Source organism: Megalobrama amblycephala, linkage group LG14 (genome assembly GCF_018812025.1).
Source record: "Megalobrama amblycephala isolate DHTTF-2021 linkage group LG14, ASM1881202v1, whole genome shotgun sequence".
NCBI classification, from domain to species: Eukaryota; Metazoa; Chordata; class Actinopteri; order Cypriniformes; family Xenocyprididae; genus Megalobrama; species Megalobrama amblycephala.
Genome location: NC_063057.1, coordinates 52,077,601 through 52,096,180, shown reverse-complemented (window position 1 = coordinate 52,096,180; position 18,580 = coordinate 52,077,601). Strand labels below are relative to the sequence as shown.

At 35.5% G+C, this 18,580-nt stretch overlaps 1 protein-coding gene across 2 annotated transcripts; it reads left to right on the top strand.

The window, feature by feature from the left end:
• Positions 1 to 7,483: 7,483 nt before the first annotated feature.
• Positions 7,484 to 11,613, top strand: cdkn1d (cyclin-dependent kinase inhibitor 1D). 2 transcript variants are annotated; one of them, XM_048155007.1, is made up of 3 exons: positions 7,484 to 7,613; positions 10,125 to 10,573; positions 11,116 to 11,613. In XM_048155007.1, the coding sequence occupies exons 2-3, from the start codon at positions 10,129 to 10,131 to the stop codon at positions 11,172 to 11,174; spliced, it is 504 nt and encodes a 167-aa protein (XP_048010964.1). In that variant the 5' UTR covers positions 7,484 to 7,613; positions 10,125 to 10,128; the 3' UTR covers positions 11,175 to 11,613. The 2 variants fall into 2 exon arrangements, with proteins under 2 accessions (XP_048010964.1, XP_048010963.1); XM_048155006.1 differs by lacking the exon at positions 7,484 to 7,613 and adding an exon at positions 7,673 to 7,913.
• Positions 11,614 to 18,580: the final 6,967 nt, after the last annotated feature.

Below are 18,580 nucleotides of genomic sequence, written 5' to 3'. Positions count from 1 at the left end.
CCGGAATGGATTAGAAAACGGTAAAACTAAACTGTTGAACTCTAGGAGAGTTGGAAAATGAGCCTGTTTTCAAAAAAAAAAAAAAGTGGAGTGTTCCTTAAAGCTTCAACATAATTGAGGTCACAGCAGGCTTTATTTTTTTATTTCTTTTTTCAAGATATGTTTTACATGTTCACTTTTCCAAAGTTCCTGTTAATATTCTCTCTGAGGCACAAGGTTTGAAAGGGCCAGTTACAACTATACAACAAGTTTTTACAATAATTTGTGTCATGTATTTTGATAAAGGTTTTTTATTTTTATGCACTTTATTATGCAACACTTTCCTTTTGTTTTTCTAGTATTCTCATTGTTCTGTCATGACCAGTGTTGGGGGCAATTTACAAGTATTTCAAGTCAGGTTATTATAAGTAACTTGAGTTTTGTAATCAAATTACTTTTTCAAGTAACTAGTAAAGTAACGCAAGTTACTTTTTCACATTTATTGACTGACAGCTCTCCTGTCCTCATGTTGAGAGAAATAAAGTGCAGGACGTTGTGTGCGCTGTGTAAATATGATGGTTATTGTAGTTCTAGACTAAATGTGAACATGTTTTTACTCATCTCACTTGCACAAAAACATTTAGTATTCCTCAAAATGAATAAAAACAGTGAAATGCAATCTCAGAATTTTACACTAATATACTTTGTATGTAATCTCACTTTATTAACCAATGTCTTTGCTGCTGACCTTCAATGATCAAATTCACCCATACTAATTATCAAAAATTACTTTATATTAGATTCAGAAAAAAGTGTTGAAATTCTTTATCCTGTTCTTCTTTAATCCAGAATGGCAGCACAGCTGAAAGGTTTGTTTGAACTGCACCCTCTACTGTACAGGTGTAAATATGCATTTCCTTCAGCCTGAGTTTTTCAGCTGCTGTCCGCGATTTTTGGCCCTCTAGCGGTTAATAAACAGAACTGCACACGTCTTGCGGAGGAACATTCTAGCCGGAGCTACTTTTCTCCGTGTATGTTTATGGCGAGTCACGCAGTTACTGTGATACGGCGAGTCCTACCAGTTCGGTCTGAAATAGTCCGAATATAAACACTAGTGTACCATAGTGATTCAGGACTCAAGACAAAAACATGGTTTGGAAAATGGATTAATGTTGTATATTCTCATTATATAATTTTTGTAAATTTTTAACACAAAAAAATTGCGGACTGCAGCTTTAATTTCACTTTTGGTGTGAAAGGGCCTTTACATTTGACAAAAAATAGAACTTTTTTGTTGTTATTGAAAAAAACAAACAAGCAAGCCAGCACAGGTGAGAAAAAGTAACGCAAAAGTAATCTAACACATTTTCATAAAAAGTAACTAACGCAGTTGGTTACATTTTTGGGAGTAACACAACATTGTAGTGCATTACTTTTAAAAGTAACTTTAACACAAGTATTCTACCGTTAATTTTTTTATGTTTGTCAATTTTGGAATGTGTTATTTTGGGACAATTAAATCATTCCCTGGTTAAAAAAATAACCTGTTTGTCTTCACTACTTACAATACAAATCAATACAAATACAATACAAAATGTTAAGTCTGCAGCAACACGTTTTTTTTATTATGAGGCTCCAACTCGCTGCTAATTAGCTCCCTAAGAGTTATGTACAAGTCCATTGCTGCAAACACAGTGTTCATAAGGTTCAAATCATGTTCTGACATAAGATCAACACATACATTAAAAATGTCTTTATTGCATGGAAAGACTTTGAAAACTCACTCTTCTAAACAGACTTGAACCTTCTCCAGACACACTGGATGCAGGTGGTCTGTGGCTCCATATAGATGAAACACTGCAGTGCATACATGATGGATGGTCGGCCATGTGGTGACCACGAGTTGTGGCCTGGCTATATTCTGTTTTTTATTTTTTTTTTTTCAAGTGAAGGCAATCTCATCAAGCTCTTCCTGTAAGGAAACTTGTTTAAATACAAAGTTAGTTAGATGATTGGAAAGCTGTGTCTTGTAGTAGAAGAATCACACAGAGCATGAATCATGGAACCAATTTTTTTTTTTTTTACATTAAAAATACACTAAATGAGTTAGGACGTTAATGAATTTTAGTTGAGCTAAGTTACAGTTCCATATTTGACTTAAAGAGATAGTTCACCCAATAAAGAAAATTCTGTCATCATTTACTCACCCTCATGTTGCTCCAAACTTGTTTCATTCTTCTGTTGAACACACAAAAAAATACTTTAAAAAATGTTGATAACCAGATAGGTGACAGTAGCCTTTGACTTCCATAATCAACTGTTTGATTACCAAAATTTTTTTTTTTTTTTTTTTTTTTTTTAAATATCTTTTGTGTTCAACAGAAAAAAAAGAAACTCATACAGGTTTGAAACAACATAAGGGTGAGTAAATGATGGCAGAATTTTGATTTTTGGGTGAACTATACCTTATATAATATAATTCATATATAATTAATATAATATAATAACGATAGTTAGTTTTGACCTTAAACACCAGGGCCCGTATCCCTAAAGATTCTGAGAATCCTCTCAGAGAGCTCCTAACTTAACCTAAAAATTCCTTGCCAGGAGTTTTAGCTTAGAAGTGATTCCAGAACATTTTCAGTGAACTCTGAGCAAGGAATGGATGGAAAATCCTATCTTAGTGAGGAGGTGTGGTTGACCCCGTTGCTAGGTATGAGTCATCATTTCAAAAGCCGTGATTGGTTGATCCTACAAGTTTGATGAAAATTAACTTTTGGTGATAATGAGCAAAGGATGTACCCTCAAATCAATAAACATAATTATACACTCTAATCTTATGCAGACTGTAATTGTAAATAATATTTCACATTCAAGAAAATATCTGGAAAATGAATAGTAAGCTGTAGGGGTTATAGCCTAACATTAGAATCTAAAATATGTGAAAACTTAAGCTCATTACACCCTGTTCAAATAATGATTCCTGTCTTATTTGCTCAGATTAATATCCTAGCTGGCATATTTTGTACTTTCACTCCCATATGGACCCCATTGAAAACAAGATGGCCTATCTCAAGGGGCTGTCCTTAATGAAGTAGAAATTACAACGTTACAACTCAGTGTGGTCTTAACGAGGGTAACACGGCTCAGCTTTTATCAATGTCTGTGATTACTTTCTTCTCCGGTGTAATAGCGTTGTGGCGTCGAGTTGGTGAAGTAATTGCATCTCTAAGGAGATCCAACACAATGATTCCTGCACGATCCAATCTGTAGCGTCTCAATAATTCCCTGTCATCCAGTGTTTGCAGGACATCTCTCCTGCCTCCTCTGTTGGCCATTTTGTGCAGCTGCTTAGGGGAACTCCTAAGCCACTAAAAGTCCTCTTCCCTGCTCTTAGCAGATCTCGCCTTAGGAGCCCTTTTAAGCGCTAGGAATCTTGAGGAATAGCTTTTATATTAACTGGGATTTTCGTGTCACTTTTAGGGGAAATTCTAAGAAAACATCATGAATTTGGCCGCTAGGAGCCACTTTTTGCACAAAAATTCTTTAGGGATACGGGCCCAGGTCTGTGCTAAAGTTAAATAAATCTAATAAAATGAATGTAAAATTATCAGGATTTTTGTGCGTGTTGTGAAGCCTTGTGTGGACAAAATCACAGAGCCTTCAGTCAGATTAAATTAAATGTTTTTCGATAAACTACTTTTGGTGCCAACTTCTTCTGGTGTTACAGGATTAGTTCACTTTCAAATTAAAATTTCCTGATAATTTACTCACCCCCATGTCATCCAAGATGTCCATGTCCTTCTGTCTTCAGTCTAAAAGAAATTAAGGTTTTTGATGAAAACATTCCAGGATTTTTCTCCATATAATGTACTTCAATGGCCTCCAAATGGTAAAAGGTCAAAATTACAGTTTCAGTGCAGCTTCAAAGGGCTTTAAACGATCCCAGACGAGAAATAAGGGTCTTATCTAGAAAAACCATCACTCATTTTCTAAAAAAAATAAAAAATTATACATGTTTTAACCATAAATGCTCATCTTCAACTAGCTCTCTTCTTCTTCTCTATTTGAATTCCAGCAGTGTAGACACTGCTAAGTGTATTACTGCCCTCCTCAGGTCAAAGTTTGAACTAATTGTTATATACTTGCACTAACATATTGTATATGACAATTTAGTTCAAACTTTGACCTGAGGAGGGCAGTAATACACTTAGCAGTGTCTACACTGCTGGAATTCTAATAGAGAAGAAGAGAGCTAGTTCAAGATGAGCATTTATGGTTAAAACATATATTTTTTTATAAAATGAGTGATGGTTTCTCTAGATAAGACCCTTATTTCTCGTCTGGTATAGTTTAAAGCCCTTTGAAGCTGTGTTCATCTGAAAGAAGATAGTCATATACACCTAGGATGGCTTGAGGGTGAGTAAATCATGGGATAATTTTCATTTTTGGGTGAACTATCCCTTTAAGGAAACAAATGGAAAAGGATTTGCCCAAAAGTATCTGCGAAGTGCCCCTCCTCTCTCAGCTTGTCAAAGAGGTCTATCCAAAATTGGACACATTCACTTCGCAAAGTTTCGATGCGCTGGTTTCCAGAGCTTGGGCCAAAAGTAACATGGTCTGTTTCTGGTCGATCCTCAGAAAAAAGTCAAAAATCTTTGCATCTCAGCCACAGTAACATTTTCTGTCTCTAAATCTAGCCTTACTCTAGCAGGACAACCCCCAGCTTTAATTGCGGCATCCATGAAGTATCCAGCAATAAGTTTTGGATCATTGTTGGTCTTGTATGCCTCAAGCCATATCATGCTCCTGGAAAATCCATCCATACATCCACTTATTCCAATTCCAAATGGCTTCAGCTAATCATAGCCATCTAAATGCCACACAAAGTTAGGACCAGGGCTATGATACACAAGTTGCCTCAGTCGATTTCTTGACCTTAAAGCAACCCCTTCACCATCTAAAATCCACAGCAGAACTCACACTGTTTCCCTCTCAGTTATAATGCCATTCAACCAACATTTTTGGTGCATCCAACTATATCCATGACACTGGCCAGATGTTTGAAGTTACTGTTCAATAAAAGATGCTACCTCAGCCACATCTGTTTTGTTCTTTCTCTGCCAAAGCTTGTTCTTGCTCAAAATCCTCTCAAGAGTGCATTTGCTCAGTAAAACCACGATCAAAATACTCTTTATGCGTTCGCAATTCATCCTTTCGTCGTGCGTGTCAGATCAGTGAGCATTCAAGTCAGTAAGTCGTAATTTCAACTTGATAGGGGAGAGTGGGGTAAGATGAGCCATTTTTTACTTATGTGGTCCTCAAGGGAAAATGAGGCAGAAGTACAATGAAAGTATTTAAAGTAATTTCAGGATGTTTCCTATCATTTTAAATGATCAGAATACATCTATGACAAAGATTTCTAAAAATATGGCTTCTTATAAAAAAAGTGTTCCTCTGGCTCAATTTACCCCAGGTTAGGGGTAAATTGAGCCGAGTCAGTTGGTGAATGTAAACTGACCATCTAACTGAATCTGAATCAAACCCACATGAAATTTTAAAGATAATGTACCTATTTTAAAAACTAATTTAATAATCAAATTTCCTTTTACAAATATTAGGTGTAATTGTACACTGTTCCTATCAAATCAAAAATAAAGATAAACTAAACCAGTTGCGTAATATTATTAAACTGAAATGACACCAGTTTATACTTCAGATTTAACTTAAATTCAGTGCCTTATCATGGGGTAAGTTAAAACACTGGCTCAATTTACCCCACAGCATTTGGCCCACTTTGCCCCATAGCTGCCATTTTAGAAAAAGCTAGCTAGCTTACCAATTCAGGCTAATATTTAGCTAAATGACTTGCATGGTTTTATACGTTGCTAAATCACCAATATTCATCATAAATAGTTTTAGACCTGGACAAATTTGCTTTGATGAAACAGCCATTACATCTGTTATGTTAAAATTTTACTTTAACAAGCCAAAAACAGTTTTTAAAGTATATAAGCGACTTCCAATCCTCCCATGTGCTTCTCCTTTTCACAATCTGACAGAAATGATGGGTCTTAGCCCACTCTCTCTATGTCATAATTTAGACTTTCTATCATAATTTTGACCTTTATAAGTAATAATTTCGATTTAGAAAGTCATAATTTGGACTTTTTATCTCATAGTTATGACTTATTTGGAACACAGCGAGTTCATGTTTGGTCAGAGGATCTCTGTAAACCCATGAATCACTGAGATCGCCAAAACATTGAACCAATGTTTATGGCAATTTGTTGACATTTGTGTAAATAAATAGTATTTAATAGTCTCTGATAGGTCTGTTTAGACAAGCTCTCCATAAATCAAGCAAAATTGATAAAAGAATACATATTAAACAGACACTTCATATTGTTATTCGATAATTTGTTAATTGTATTTAATATACTATACTTTCAATAAAACATTTGTAATGGGTTCATTTTATGGATGTTTTGGCCTGAGTTTTGTTGCTTTTACAAGTTTTGACCAGCAGGCATCACCAGAGTGTGGTGTTTGGAGCGCTTCGAAACAGTGAATCATTTTGCGAAGCAATTCAATTGATTCAAAGCTTCGTTTCTCGCATCACTATTAAAGGATTAGTTCACTTTCAAATTAAAATTTCCTGATCATTTACTCACCCCCATTTCATCCAAGATGTTCATGTCTTTCTTTCTTCAGTCGAAAAGAAATGAAGGTTTTTGATGAAAACATTTCAGGATTATTCTCCTTATAATGGACTTCAATGGCCTCCAAACGTAGTTTCGAAAATGTTTCGTTGCAGCTTCAAAATGTTCTACACGATCCCAGACGAGGAATAAGGGTCTTATCTAGAGAAACCATCACTCATTTTCTAAAAAAAATTAAAAATTATACGTTTTAACCATAAATTCTCATCTTGAACTAGCTCTCTTCTTCTTCTTCTCTATTAGAATTTGAACTAATTGTTATATACTTGCACTAGCATATTGTATATGACAATTTAGTTCAAACTTTGACCTGTGGAGGGCAGTAATACACTTAGCAGTGTCTACACTGCTGGAATTCAAATAGAGAAGAAGAAGAGAGCTAGTTCAAGATGAGCTTTATGGTTAAAACGTATAATTTAAAAAAAAAAATTAGAAAATGAGCGATGGTTTCTTTAGATACGACCCTTATTTCTTGTCAGGGATCGGTGTAAACTGTAATTTTGGCCTTCAACTGTTTGGAGTCCATTGAAGTCCACTATAAGGAGAATAATCCTGGAATGTTTTCATCAAAAACCTTCATTTCTTTTTGACTGAAGAAAGTAAGACATGAACATCTTGGATGACATGGGGGTGAGTAAATTATCAGGACATTTTAATTTGAAAGTGAACTAATCCTTTACAGATAGATAGCTACATACCCGCTATCTATCCCTTCATCGTAGCAGGAGAAAAATCAAATGCAGTGTGTGGCTCCTCCTCGTCACGTTGCCGATCAACGTGACTGGAGTTCCTGGCCGCGCGCCAGCTGAACGTGACACGAGCAAAACACTGAATGTGTGTCAAGCGCGCGGGGGTTGAGGGGGGATTTGACCTACTTTCCACATGAACGTCAAACGTTAAGACGTGGAGAAGGTACGTCAATTTTACACACATTTATTTGACTATTTTGTGTTGTTAACAGTGCATTAAGTAGATAATTGTAAACATGTTCATTATAATGTAAACATGTTCATTAATGTTGGGGTCACGTGACTGTAGGCAGTCCTGCCATCATAACAAACAACTTTTACTGCAGATGAGTTTGAGAGCTTCGCGTCTCCTGTCGTGTTTGTAGTTCAGGTCGCTAGTTTCTGTCATTGATCAGAAAGTGCATTAGTAACGGTAACTGTGGATTTAATCTCCCTCATCCAGAGCTCTGCTTTTACGCGAATGGTGAGTTAATATTTGTTTTTTTGAAGTAGTTTACATTGGCATATATCTGTATAGAGGGGGATTTTAAATACATGTCTTCTGTTTTATTGGTAAGGATTTTAATGAGTGACAGAACAGGAGGTGTCATTCAGTCATTCCTGCTATGTTTTTTAATCTCTCGTGTGCGCGCGTCTAGTAAGTGTGTAGTACAGTATATCGCGTGCTGTAATCTAGTGTAGCCTACTAGTAATTTGATAGGCGTGCCGCGCCTACTTTTTCGATGTAAACAACTCTCACTCACACATTTCTCTCTTTAGTGGCTTATGATGATTCTATCAACTGAATAAATTTAATTAAAATGACTAATTTTATCCATGTACGCCTTTTTGAAGCAAACTGTTAAAATGGTGCATCAGTAAGTTTACAACTACAAATATCATCTTGAGGAAATCATGATAATGAACGAGGAAAGCCTAAATAAAAAGATTATTTTAGTAGTTTGGCATAATATTATTATTTCTTGGAAAAAATAAGTTATTAATAAATGTAAAAACACCAAATCAAAGTCCTGTGGTGCAACTTTTGTCTTAAAAAATAAATTAAACCACCCTTTTTTTAAGTTTATGCTTTTTGTATAACAAAAATCATTAAATCAAAGTATTTGTTGCCATTACATTTTTTCAAAACCATATTAACCAAATTATTAATGTTGGTTTAATGGGTTAGTTCACCCAAAAATGAAAATTCTGTCATTAATTACTCACCCTCGTGTCGTTCTACACCCATAAGAGCTTCGTTCATCTTCAGAATACAAATTAAGATATTTTTGATGAAATCCATTGACTCAGTGAGGCCTCCATTGCCAGCAAGATAATCAGTTCATGTGACTACAGTGGTTCGACCTTAACGTTATAAAGTGACAAGAATACTTTTTGTGCACCAAAAAAAAAATTTTTTAAAAATAACGACTTTATTCAATAATATCTAGTGATGGGCTGTTTCAAAATGCTGCTTCGTGAAGTTTTATGAATCTTTTGTTTTGAATCAGTGGTTCGGAGCGTGTATCGAACTGCCAAAATCACATGATTTCAGTAAACAAGGCTTCGTTATGTGATGTGTTTCGAAATTTCAGTGATTCACCACTGGGGGCACTTTAGCCACTTCAACCACTGATTCAAAACAAAAGATTCGTAAAGCTTCGAAGCTTCATGAAGCTTCATGGCGTTTTGAAATCGCCATCACTAGATATTGTTGAATAAAGTCGTTATTTGTTAAAGTATTCTCTTCACTTCATAACATTAAGGTCGAACCACTGAAGTCACATGAATTGTTTATCTTGCTGGCGATGCAGGCCTCACTGAGCCATCAGATTTTATCAAAAATATCTTAATTTGTGTTCTGAAGATGAACGAAGGTCTTACGGGTGTGGAACAACATGAGGGTGAGTAATTAATGACATAATTTTCATTTTTGGGTGAACTAACCCTTAAAGAGAGTACGTTTCTAAGAATTTTATGTTGGACACTTTTATTTATCATTTACCCATATACACAGTGAACTCAAAAATTAACTGGACTTTGCAATATATTGCAATATATCGCGATTGCTTAGCTCATATCACATCAAATCGTGCAAATTATTATTATTGTTATACTTTGTTCTCAAATTGTTAATGTTAACAACATCAGCACTGTGTGACTGTGCATTAGCGTTACCTGTAGATTTCAATTTCTGTACAGTCTATGTTAATTTGTTAAAACCATACAATCCGCCATCAAAATGATAAACTTTATTATTCCAACTGCTGTGAGAAAAGGCTAAAAATAATGATCCGTCATCCTCGCATGCATTATAGCCTACTAGCTGGGACTCATTCTTTATGTAAACAGACGTGACGTAATGACTCAAAGACGAACGGCTGCATGCTTGAATTTCCTGCCAAAACCTACCAGTACCACCTGAATTATAAAACATTATTACAAGCTTACCACTGAGAATCTGGCTAAGGTAAAGAGATAGTTTTGAACACTGACTTATGTGCTTGCTCAAAAAATGATTTTGGATCATTTTTAACCAATTAAAATTACGGACTGCAGCTTTAAGTATCACCAAAATGCCATTCGATTCAAATACACGGGGCAAAAATGACATAGAAAAGCAGGTAACACTTGACAAATGTACTGTAATGCTAATACTTATGGGGCATTTCTCTTCTTTGTCCATGTTTGACAGGAACATGACCATGACACCAGCTGCATGTGATTTTGGGCTGCTGGGAGGGCAGGAGGAGGACATGAAACCTCAGGCGGCAGTAATTCGGCGGAACCTCTTTGGCCCTGTGGACCACCAGCAGTTGCAGCAGGACTTCCAGAGGCTGTTCTGCATGAGCGTGGAGAACGCCAAACAGCGCTGGAACTTTGACTTTCAGAGGGACCAGCCTGTCCCCGGATGCGTTGAGTGGGAAGAGCTGCGGTGCCAGGACGTGCCAGCGTTCTACCATAGCTGCGTGGTCAGGCCCGGTATGACGAAGCAAATGGTGGAAGCAGCTGTTGGAGGAGGATCCTTCGCTCGTTCCTCTCCAGCTTTGGCCACAGAGAAATATATGGAGCTTCTGACCAGAGGAACTTTGAGGGGAACCAAGCCAGAGAAAAGAATCAAACGCAAACAAGCAAACATCACAGGTATACAGTCGCCACTTTTCATTTTCAGTGTCATTAGGTTAAGGCCAAATAGCCTGTGATCAGAGACATTGTTAAAGGGTTAGTTCACCCAAAAATGAAAATTCTGTCATTAATTACTCACCCTCATGTCGTTCCACACCTATAAGACCTTCATTCATCTTCAATCAGTGAGCATGTATCAAGCTGCCAAAGTCACGTGATTTCAGTAAACGAGGCTTTGTTACATCATAAGTGTTTTGAAATTTCAATGGTTCACCACTGGGGGGCGTGACTTTGTCACACTCCGAACCACTGATTCGAAACAAAAGATTCATAAATCTTCGAAGCTTCATGAATATCTTAATTTGTGTTCTGAAGATGAACAAAGGTCTTACGGGTGTGGAACGACATGAGGGTGAGTAATTAATGACAGAATTTTCATTTTTGGGTGAACTAACCCTTAAAAAAAGAAAGAAATGAAATGAATCACTTTATTGTTAGTTATATAGACACAAATAGCTAATATTTATATAATGCTAAAATGCTTTTCTTCTCTCTTTCAGACTTTTTCAGAGTGACAAAAAGAAGATTTCTTCATCACAAAGCTTCACCAGGACAGTAAACATTCATTGGACTTTTTTTTTTGTATAAATGTACATACAATATCTGCACATGTAGCTCTTCTAACTGACCAGCAAATAAGGCTAATAATAGGATATATATATATATCCTATCTCACTAAATGCAGTACCTATTAAAAACCTTAACCTCTTGTACTTCTCAGATTTTATTGTTAAAACATGGAATTATGACCATTTTAATTGAGAACCAATTTCAGATCTTATAGTACATTTGAATAATTACAAGCAATTGAATGAGAATTCACTTTCTTGCTAAATCAACCAAATACATTTTGAATTCATTACTAAGCAAAAAATTTTAATATATAAATTTTATTCCATGTTGTTATACAGTAAATTTTGAAAACGTTAGGAATGCTCTGTATAAACAGTGCGTTTTTTATTTTTTATTGTGCACTGAATATACATATATACATACCTATATATATATATATATATATATATATATATATATATATATATATATATATAAACAAACAAATACTGTGAACATTTACAAAAATGCACTACAAAAGGACTGTTTGGTAACAAACTTTTGCATTTCTCAGATTCAAATCCTTTTAAGGGATTAGTTCACTTTCAAATAAAAATTACTCCAAGCTTTTTCACCCTCAAGCCATCCTAGGTGTATATTACTTTCTTCTTTCTGATGAACACAATCAGAGATATATTAATAAATATCCTGACGCATGCAAGCTTTATAATGGCAGTCAACGGGATCAACAAGTATGAGCTGAAGAAAGTGCCTCCATCCACCCACATCCGTCCATCATAAACACGGCTCCGGGGGTTTAATAAAGGCCTTCTGAAGCGAATCGATGCATTTGTGTAAAAATATATCCATATTTAACAAGTTATAAAGTAAAATATCTAGCTTCCACCAGACTGCCTTCCGTATTCAATTTATGAAGAAAGTGTAAACTGGTGTCACTTCAGTTCAACTTTTTCCGTAAGTTGAATAGGGAAGGCGTAGGACGTAGCATAAGCTTTTTGAACTGCGAGAGTTTTACACTTCCTTCATAAGTTGAATATGGAAGGTGGTCTGGTGGAAGCAATATTTTACTTCATAACTTGTTAGATATGGATTTTTTTTTTTACACAAACTCTTCGCTTTAGAAGGCATTGGGGTAATTTTCATTTGAAAGTGAACTAATCCTTTAAGTGGCATCGGTGCCGGTTAATAATGTCTTACATCATTCTGTCCCAATTTTGTTATATATTTTCATGTTTTGATATATTACAAAAAAAAAGTATGTTTAACCTGAGCCATTCATGTTTTTCATGAAATTTGGGTATAAATGTGACTGTTATTAGAGTTAATAGCAAACACAAGGTATGCTTCGATATCTTTGAAGTTATGTAAAAAAAGATTTTGTAAATGTTTTTTTTAAATGGATATTTCCCTTGAAATAAGTTTGAGGAGTGTTGAAAAGCTTTTGTCGTCGTTTGAATCTTACCTGTAGTATTAGCATATCAATGTCATTTTCCATCAGTCATTTATACCATACTTTTTTTTTAATACTGTATTTTTGTTTTGTGCATGTGTGTTGAATTATGTGTTGAATTAGCTATTCTTTTGACATTATTTGGTATTAAAGAGGCAGCTGATGCAGTTAACCAAAGTAATTGCTTTACAATATACAGAAAGTCTTAAAACCGTTTGAACTGTTGTCAGGAAGATCAAATTAAGCCACTAAACCAAACCAGAATTTGTTTGAAAGAATTCCAGTTTCAGCTTGCAAACATGTTAAACATTTCTGATATTTTCATTGACTTCCTTTTAAAGCAGTACCTTAAATTTGAATTTTTTAAAAATGCAGTAATAGAAAAAAAAAATAGTACTCTACCTCATGAAATGACAATGACCTTCATTTTATATACACTCACTGACACACATGTATAAGAAATCAAATATGTTAAATGTAGCATTTGTTTTTATACCTTCGAAGTACAGCAGAATGGCAAGGAAGTATGTTGTGCTTCACTTCAAGTTTACAGGACTTTTGTGTACGTTCATTGGTCCAGTTCTGGTTATAGAACATCAAAATTCATGTTTACTTTATTCTGTGTGCCTCTTGATATCACCAATTAACTCTTGTATTTTGCACTATGTGTGGTCATAATTTATGTGATTTTTTTTTTTTTTTTTTGCTTTTACCCCACAGCTTTTGTTGCAGATCTGTCGGCAGTATTGTATTCAGTGCATGCCATCTATTGAGAATCAGTAGTCATGTATACTCCTATATGATTGAATGTTACTTATGTTAAAACATGTTAATACTAGCTGATTTTATACGACTGATGTACGAGTTTGCATAGTATGCAAAAATTACAGATAAAAGTATGTACAAAGCCATTTGGGAAGTCTGTCTTTATTTGATTGTAATACACCACATATATCAGAATACAGATGAACACAAAACAGTTTTTTTTAAAACACTTTTGTACTGTTTTGGTACATTTTAACAGCTTTTAGTTCACAACTCCAAATGAATTGCATGTAGCTAGTTGTTCATACAAATCCTGCTACACAGTAAAATCCCAGAGTTAAATCAACTCTTTTCAGAGAAAATTTGGTCCCACTCTATTAGACTTGTGCCGATATTCGGTAATGCGATATATCGCGATAATGAATATGCACGGTATTGTTATCGTGGGCATTTCAAAATACCGTAAATAATCATTTATTACCAATTATTACAATTTTTATAATGCATATAAGAATACTTTCCCCATCAACCGTATAAAGTGCACAACACCGCTGTATTCTGCGTCAAAAGAACACGCGCTCAGATGTAAACGAGCCCAACATGCATGAGAAGCACATGGCGGAAAGAGTGAAGGAGACGCGTTGAATGAAAGTGCGCGTTCACTCTCTGACAGCAGAGGGCGCTGATGGAACAGCAGAATGCAACGGTTACCCCGGAAACCCCATAAACAAAGCAACTGCGCTGACATTTTTAAAATGCCTCAAACATGTATTTTAATCTGGACTACAACATGCCCTAATGATTATAAATGTTGTGATTGTTTGTTATTGTTCAGTAAAACTTAAAGACATACGGTTTCATTAGTTAGCATGTTAATTCATTAAACTGACAATAAAAAATACTTATAAACCATTCATTATTCTTAGTTAATGTTAATTTCTTAGTTACTGTTTAATAACATTACTAAAATCAAAAGTACTTATTTAATGGACCTGAGAGAAAACGAACCATGATCAGTTTCTTAACTAACATTAAGAAAAAATAATACTTTCTGTATCAAATGTAGCTGTTGCTCAATCTTAGTTAATGCATTAAATGAGACCTTATTGTAAAGTGTTTCCTGTTGTTCTTTATAGCCTAATTCTTTTGCACTGTTTGAAAATTTGACTTTATATTTTTTTGTGTATTGTATTATTGTATTTAAACATTCAGAGTTATTTTTGTTATTACAAAAAGAGTTTTTAAACCTGTTATACTATTACAACACTTTTTTTGCAACTTATTTTAATATCTTGATAATACCGTATACCGTGATAAAAGCTTCAGCAATTAATCGCAGCATGAAAATTTGATACCGTCACAGGCCTACACTCTATATAGAATTAAAATAACACTGAAGCAGAGTTAAAGTTAATGAGATAATATGCTGTTTGTGGAGGTTTACTAAGATTTTGAGAGATTTAATGTCTTTTATCTTCAGTTGAGTTTATCTTAGGCTGTGGCTGGAAGTCAGTTGTAGTTCTTGTATTTCTCTTCAGAGATTCTGCTTGTTAACAGCAGGTGTTCATCACTAATGCTCAATCATCACTTAATTAATCACTTAATCTCATTACCTTTAACTGCTTCGGTGTTACTTTAACACTATATAGAGAGGGACCATATGTACTCTGAGCAGGGTTGATTTAACTCTGGGGATTTTGCTGTGTATGTGCCTTCATAAAGGTATATGTAAATATTGCTATGTATTTCCCTACTTTATGGTATCGTACAAAAATATGCCATAATTTAAAGCAATAGCATTTGACCAGAAAGATTTACAGTCACAAAACCAACTGTAAAGTGTTCATCTAGGTGTCACGTCAAACACTGATGAACCCATTTACTCTCCCTCACAAACACAAACGCTTGAACTCACACAAACTCTTGTACACACACATGCACACAAATATTCAAACACACCCCACTCAAAGTACATACTTTTTCTCACTTTTTTTTATACATGTTTATCACGTAATTCATTCTACTTTGTTCATTTTATTTTTCCTGCTCATATAAATGCTTCGGCAACACAATGTAATATTTGTATGAGCAGAATAATATATGAGCAGGAAAAATAAAAATGAACAAAGTAGAACAGATGAACGTGTAAAAAAAAGGAGAGAAAAAGTATGTGCATGTAATTTGAGCGGGGTGTGTTTGAATATTTGTATGCATGTGCGTGTACAAGAGTTTGTGTGAGTTCAAGAGTTTGTGTGAGTTCAAGAGTTTGTGTGAGTTCAAGAGTTTGTTTGTGAGATAGAGTAAATGGGTGCATCACTGTTTGACCTGACACCAACAACCTGAACTCCAGAAAAGTTGGGATGTTTTTTAAATTTGAATAAAATGAAAACTAAAAGACTTTCAAATCACATGAGCCAATATTTTATTCACAATAGAACATAGATAACATAACAAATTTTACACTTTTATCCACTAAATGAGCTCATTTCAAATTTGATGCCTGCTACAGGTCTTAAAAAAAAGTTGGCACGGGGGCAACAAATGGCTGAAAAAGCAAGAAATTTTGAAAAGATTCAGCTGGGAGAACATCTAGCAACTAATTAAGTTAATTGATATCAGGTCTGTAACATGATTATAGCTATAAAAGGGATGTCTTGGAGAGGCAGAGTCTCTCAGAAGTAAAGATGGGCAGAGGCTCTCCAATCTGTCAAAGAGTGTGTAAAAAGATTGTGGAATACTTTAAAAACAATGTTCCTCAACGTCAAATTGCAAAGGCTTTGCATATCTCATCATCTACAGTGCATAACATCATCAAAAGATTCAGAGAAACTGGAGAAATCTCTGTGCATAGGGGACAAGGCCGAAGACCTTTATTGGATGCCCGTGATCTTCGGGCCCTCAGACGACACTGCATCACTCATCGGCATGATTGTGTCAATGACATTACTAAATGGGCCCAGGAATACTTCCAGAAACCACTGTCAGTAAACACAATCCGCCGTGACATCTGCAGATGCCAACTAAAGCGCTATCATGCAAAAAGGAAGCCATATGTGAACATGGTCCAGAAACGCCGTCATGTCCAGTTTCAAAGTGGAAATGTGTTCTATGGTCAGACAAGTCTAAATTTGACATTCTTTTGGAAATCACGGATGCCGTGTCCTCCAGGCTAAAGAGGAGGGAGACCTTCCAGCGTGTTATCAGTGTTCAGTTCAAAAGCCAGCATCTCTGATGGTATGGGGGTGCATAAATGCATACAGTATGGGTAGCTTACATGTTTTGGAAGGCACTATGAATGCTGAAAGGTATATAAAGTTTTAGAGCAACATATGCTCCCCTCTAGACGACATCTATTTCAGGGAAGGCCTTGTGTATTTCAGCAGAACAGTGCAAAACCACATACTGCAGCTATTACAACAGCATGGCTTCATCGTAGAAGAACACCCGGAAGATCTTTGTTCATCTTCAGAACACAATTAAAATATTTTTGATAAAATCTGATAGCTGTCTGACTCCTCAATAAACAGCAATTTAACCACCACGTTCAAGGTCCAGAAAGGTAATAAAGACACATTTAAATTAGTTGACGTGACTGTAGTGGTTCAACGTTAATTTTAAGAAGTGACGAGAATACATTTTGTGCGCAAAAACAAAACAAAAATAACGACTTTATTCAACAATCTCTACTCTTCTGTGTCATTCTGGTGTGTTGTTTACGCTCAGCACTTCCAGGTTCTACGTCATTGCTTGTAAAATGCTGCATCTCTAAATCCATCTGTGATGTCGCAACATCAGTTAGTTATGTCTCATGCATCTCATGTTGTGAGGGGAACCTGTGTAACGGTGCTCAGAGTATCACCAAGAGCTTCCTGTTCCTCTGCTGTTCTCTGCTCTCCTACTTCCTCCTGCACTGAATCCAACAGTTCTTCAGACATGCTGTACAGAATATACACTGCGTTCCAAATTATTATGCAACTGACATATCAGTAAGATTTCAGAACAATAAACATTCAGATTTTAGTTTTTCTAAGAAAATGTTTGTTTGTTTATTTATCCATGTCTTTTTAGATAACTGGTATCAATCTCAGACAAAATAATTTGCCAGGTCTATGGAAACCCTACTTAGAGATTGTTCCACATTATTAAGCAAGTTACAGTTCTCATGCAATATGGGGAGGAAGAAAGATCTTTCTGAAGATGAAAAGCATGAAATGGTGCAATGTTGTGCAAAAGGCATGAAAACAACTAATATTGTGTGAAACTGAATGGAGATTATTGAATTATCATAAGTTTTGTGAGTGATTTAGAGCACAGCAGAACTCGGTCAGATAAAGGCTTATTAAAGAAAGTTCCTGTCAAAAAATGTATTGTATTAAAAGGGCAGCTATAAAAAAAGCCAGTGTTGAGCAGCAAACAGGTATTTGAAGCTGCTGGTGTCTCTGGAGTCTTGAGAACCTCTCCATGCAGGCTGGCAGTTGTGCGTAAAGATGCATTTTAGACACCACTAACCAAACATAACAAAGAGAAACATTTACAGTGGGTGTAGAAATACATTTTCAAACAGTTATATTGCTGTGGTGTTTTTTTTTTTTTTTTGCAGCATGGGATAGCGCATAGTGCATTGTACAAATAGTGCATTGTACTATGCACTATCCTCCTTTTTATACCATAGCTGAAAATGGCCATTTATGAACTCCACATATCTTGCAAAAGTAATTTTAATACCCTCCATCTCACTTCCCAGTATTCCAGCCCAAATCATCACCCACCAGCTCCTTGCTGACGTCACAGTCTTGTTGGAACATGGTGGCCATTCACCAACCATCCAGAAATCCATCCATTTAGACCATCCATTGTAGTACAGCATTAGTCAGTGAATAAAACTATTTAAAAATGAGTCTTTATGTATTTCTAAACCCACTGTAAATGTTTCTCTTAGTGAGGTTTGGTTAGTGGTGTCTAAAATGCATCTTTACGCACAACTGCCAGCCTGCATGGTGAGGATCTCAAGACTCCAGAGACACCAGCAGCTTCAAATACCTGTTTGCTGCTCAACACTTGCTTTTTTTATAGCTGCCCTTTTAATATAATTATTTTTTTGACAGGAACCTTCCTCAATAAGCCTTTATCTGACCGAGTTCTGCTGTGCTCTAAATCACTCACAAATCTTATAATTC

Coding starts and splice junctions, on each gene's coding strand:
- cdkn1d (XM_048155007.1), top strand. CDS start 10,129: ATGACCATGACACCAGCTGCATGTGATTTTGGGCTGCTGGGAGGGCAG. Junction 10,574..11,115: donor CAAACAAGCAAACATCACAG/GTATACAGTCGC, acceptor TCTCTCTTTCAG/ACTTTTTCAGAGTGACAAAA.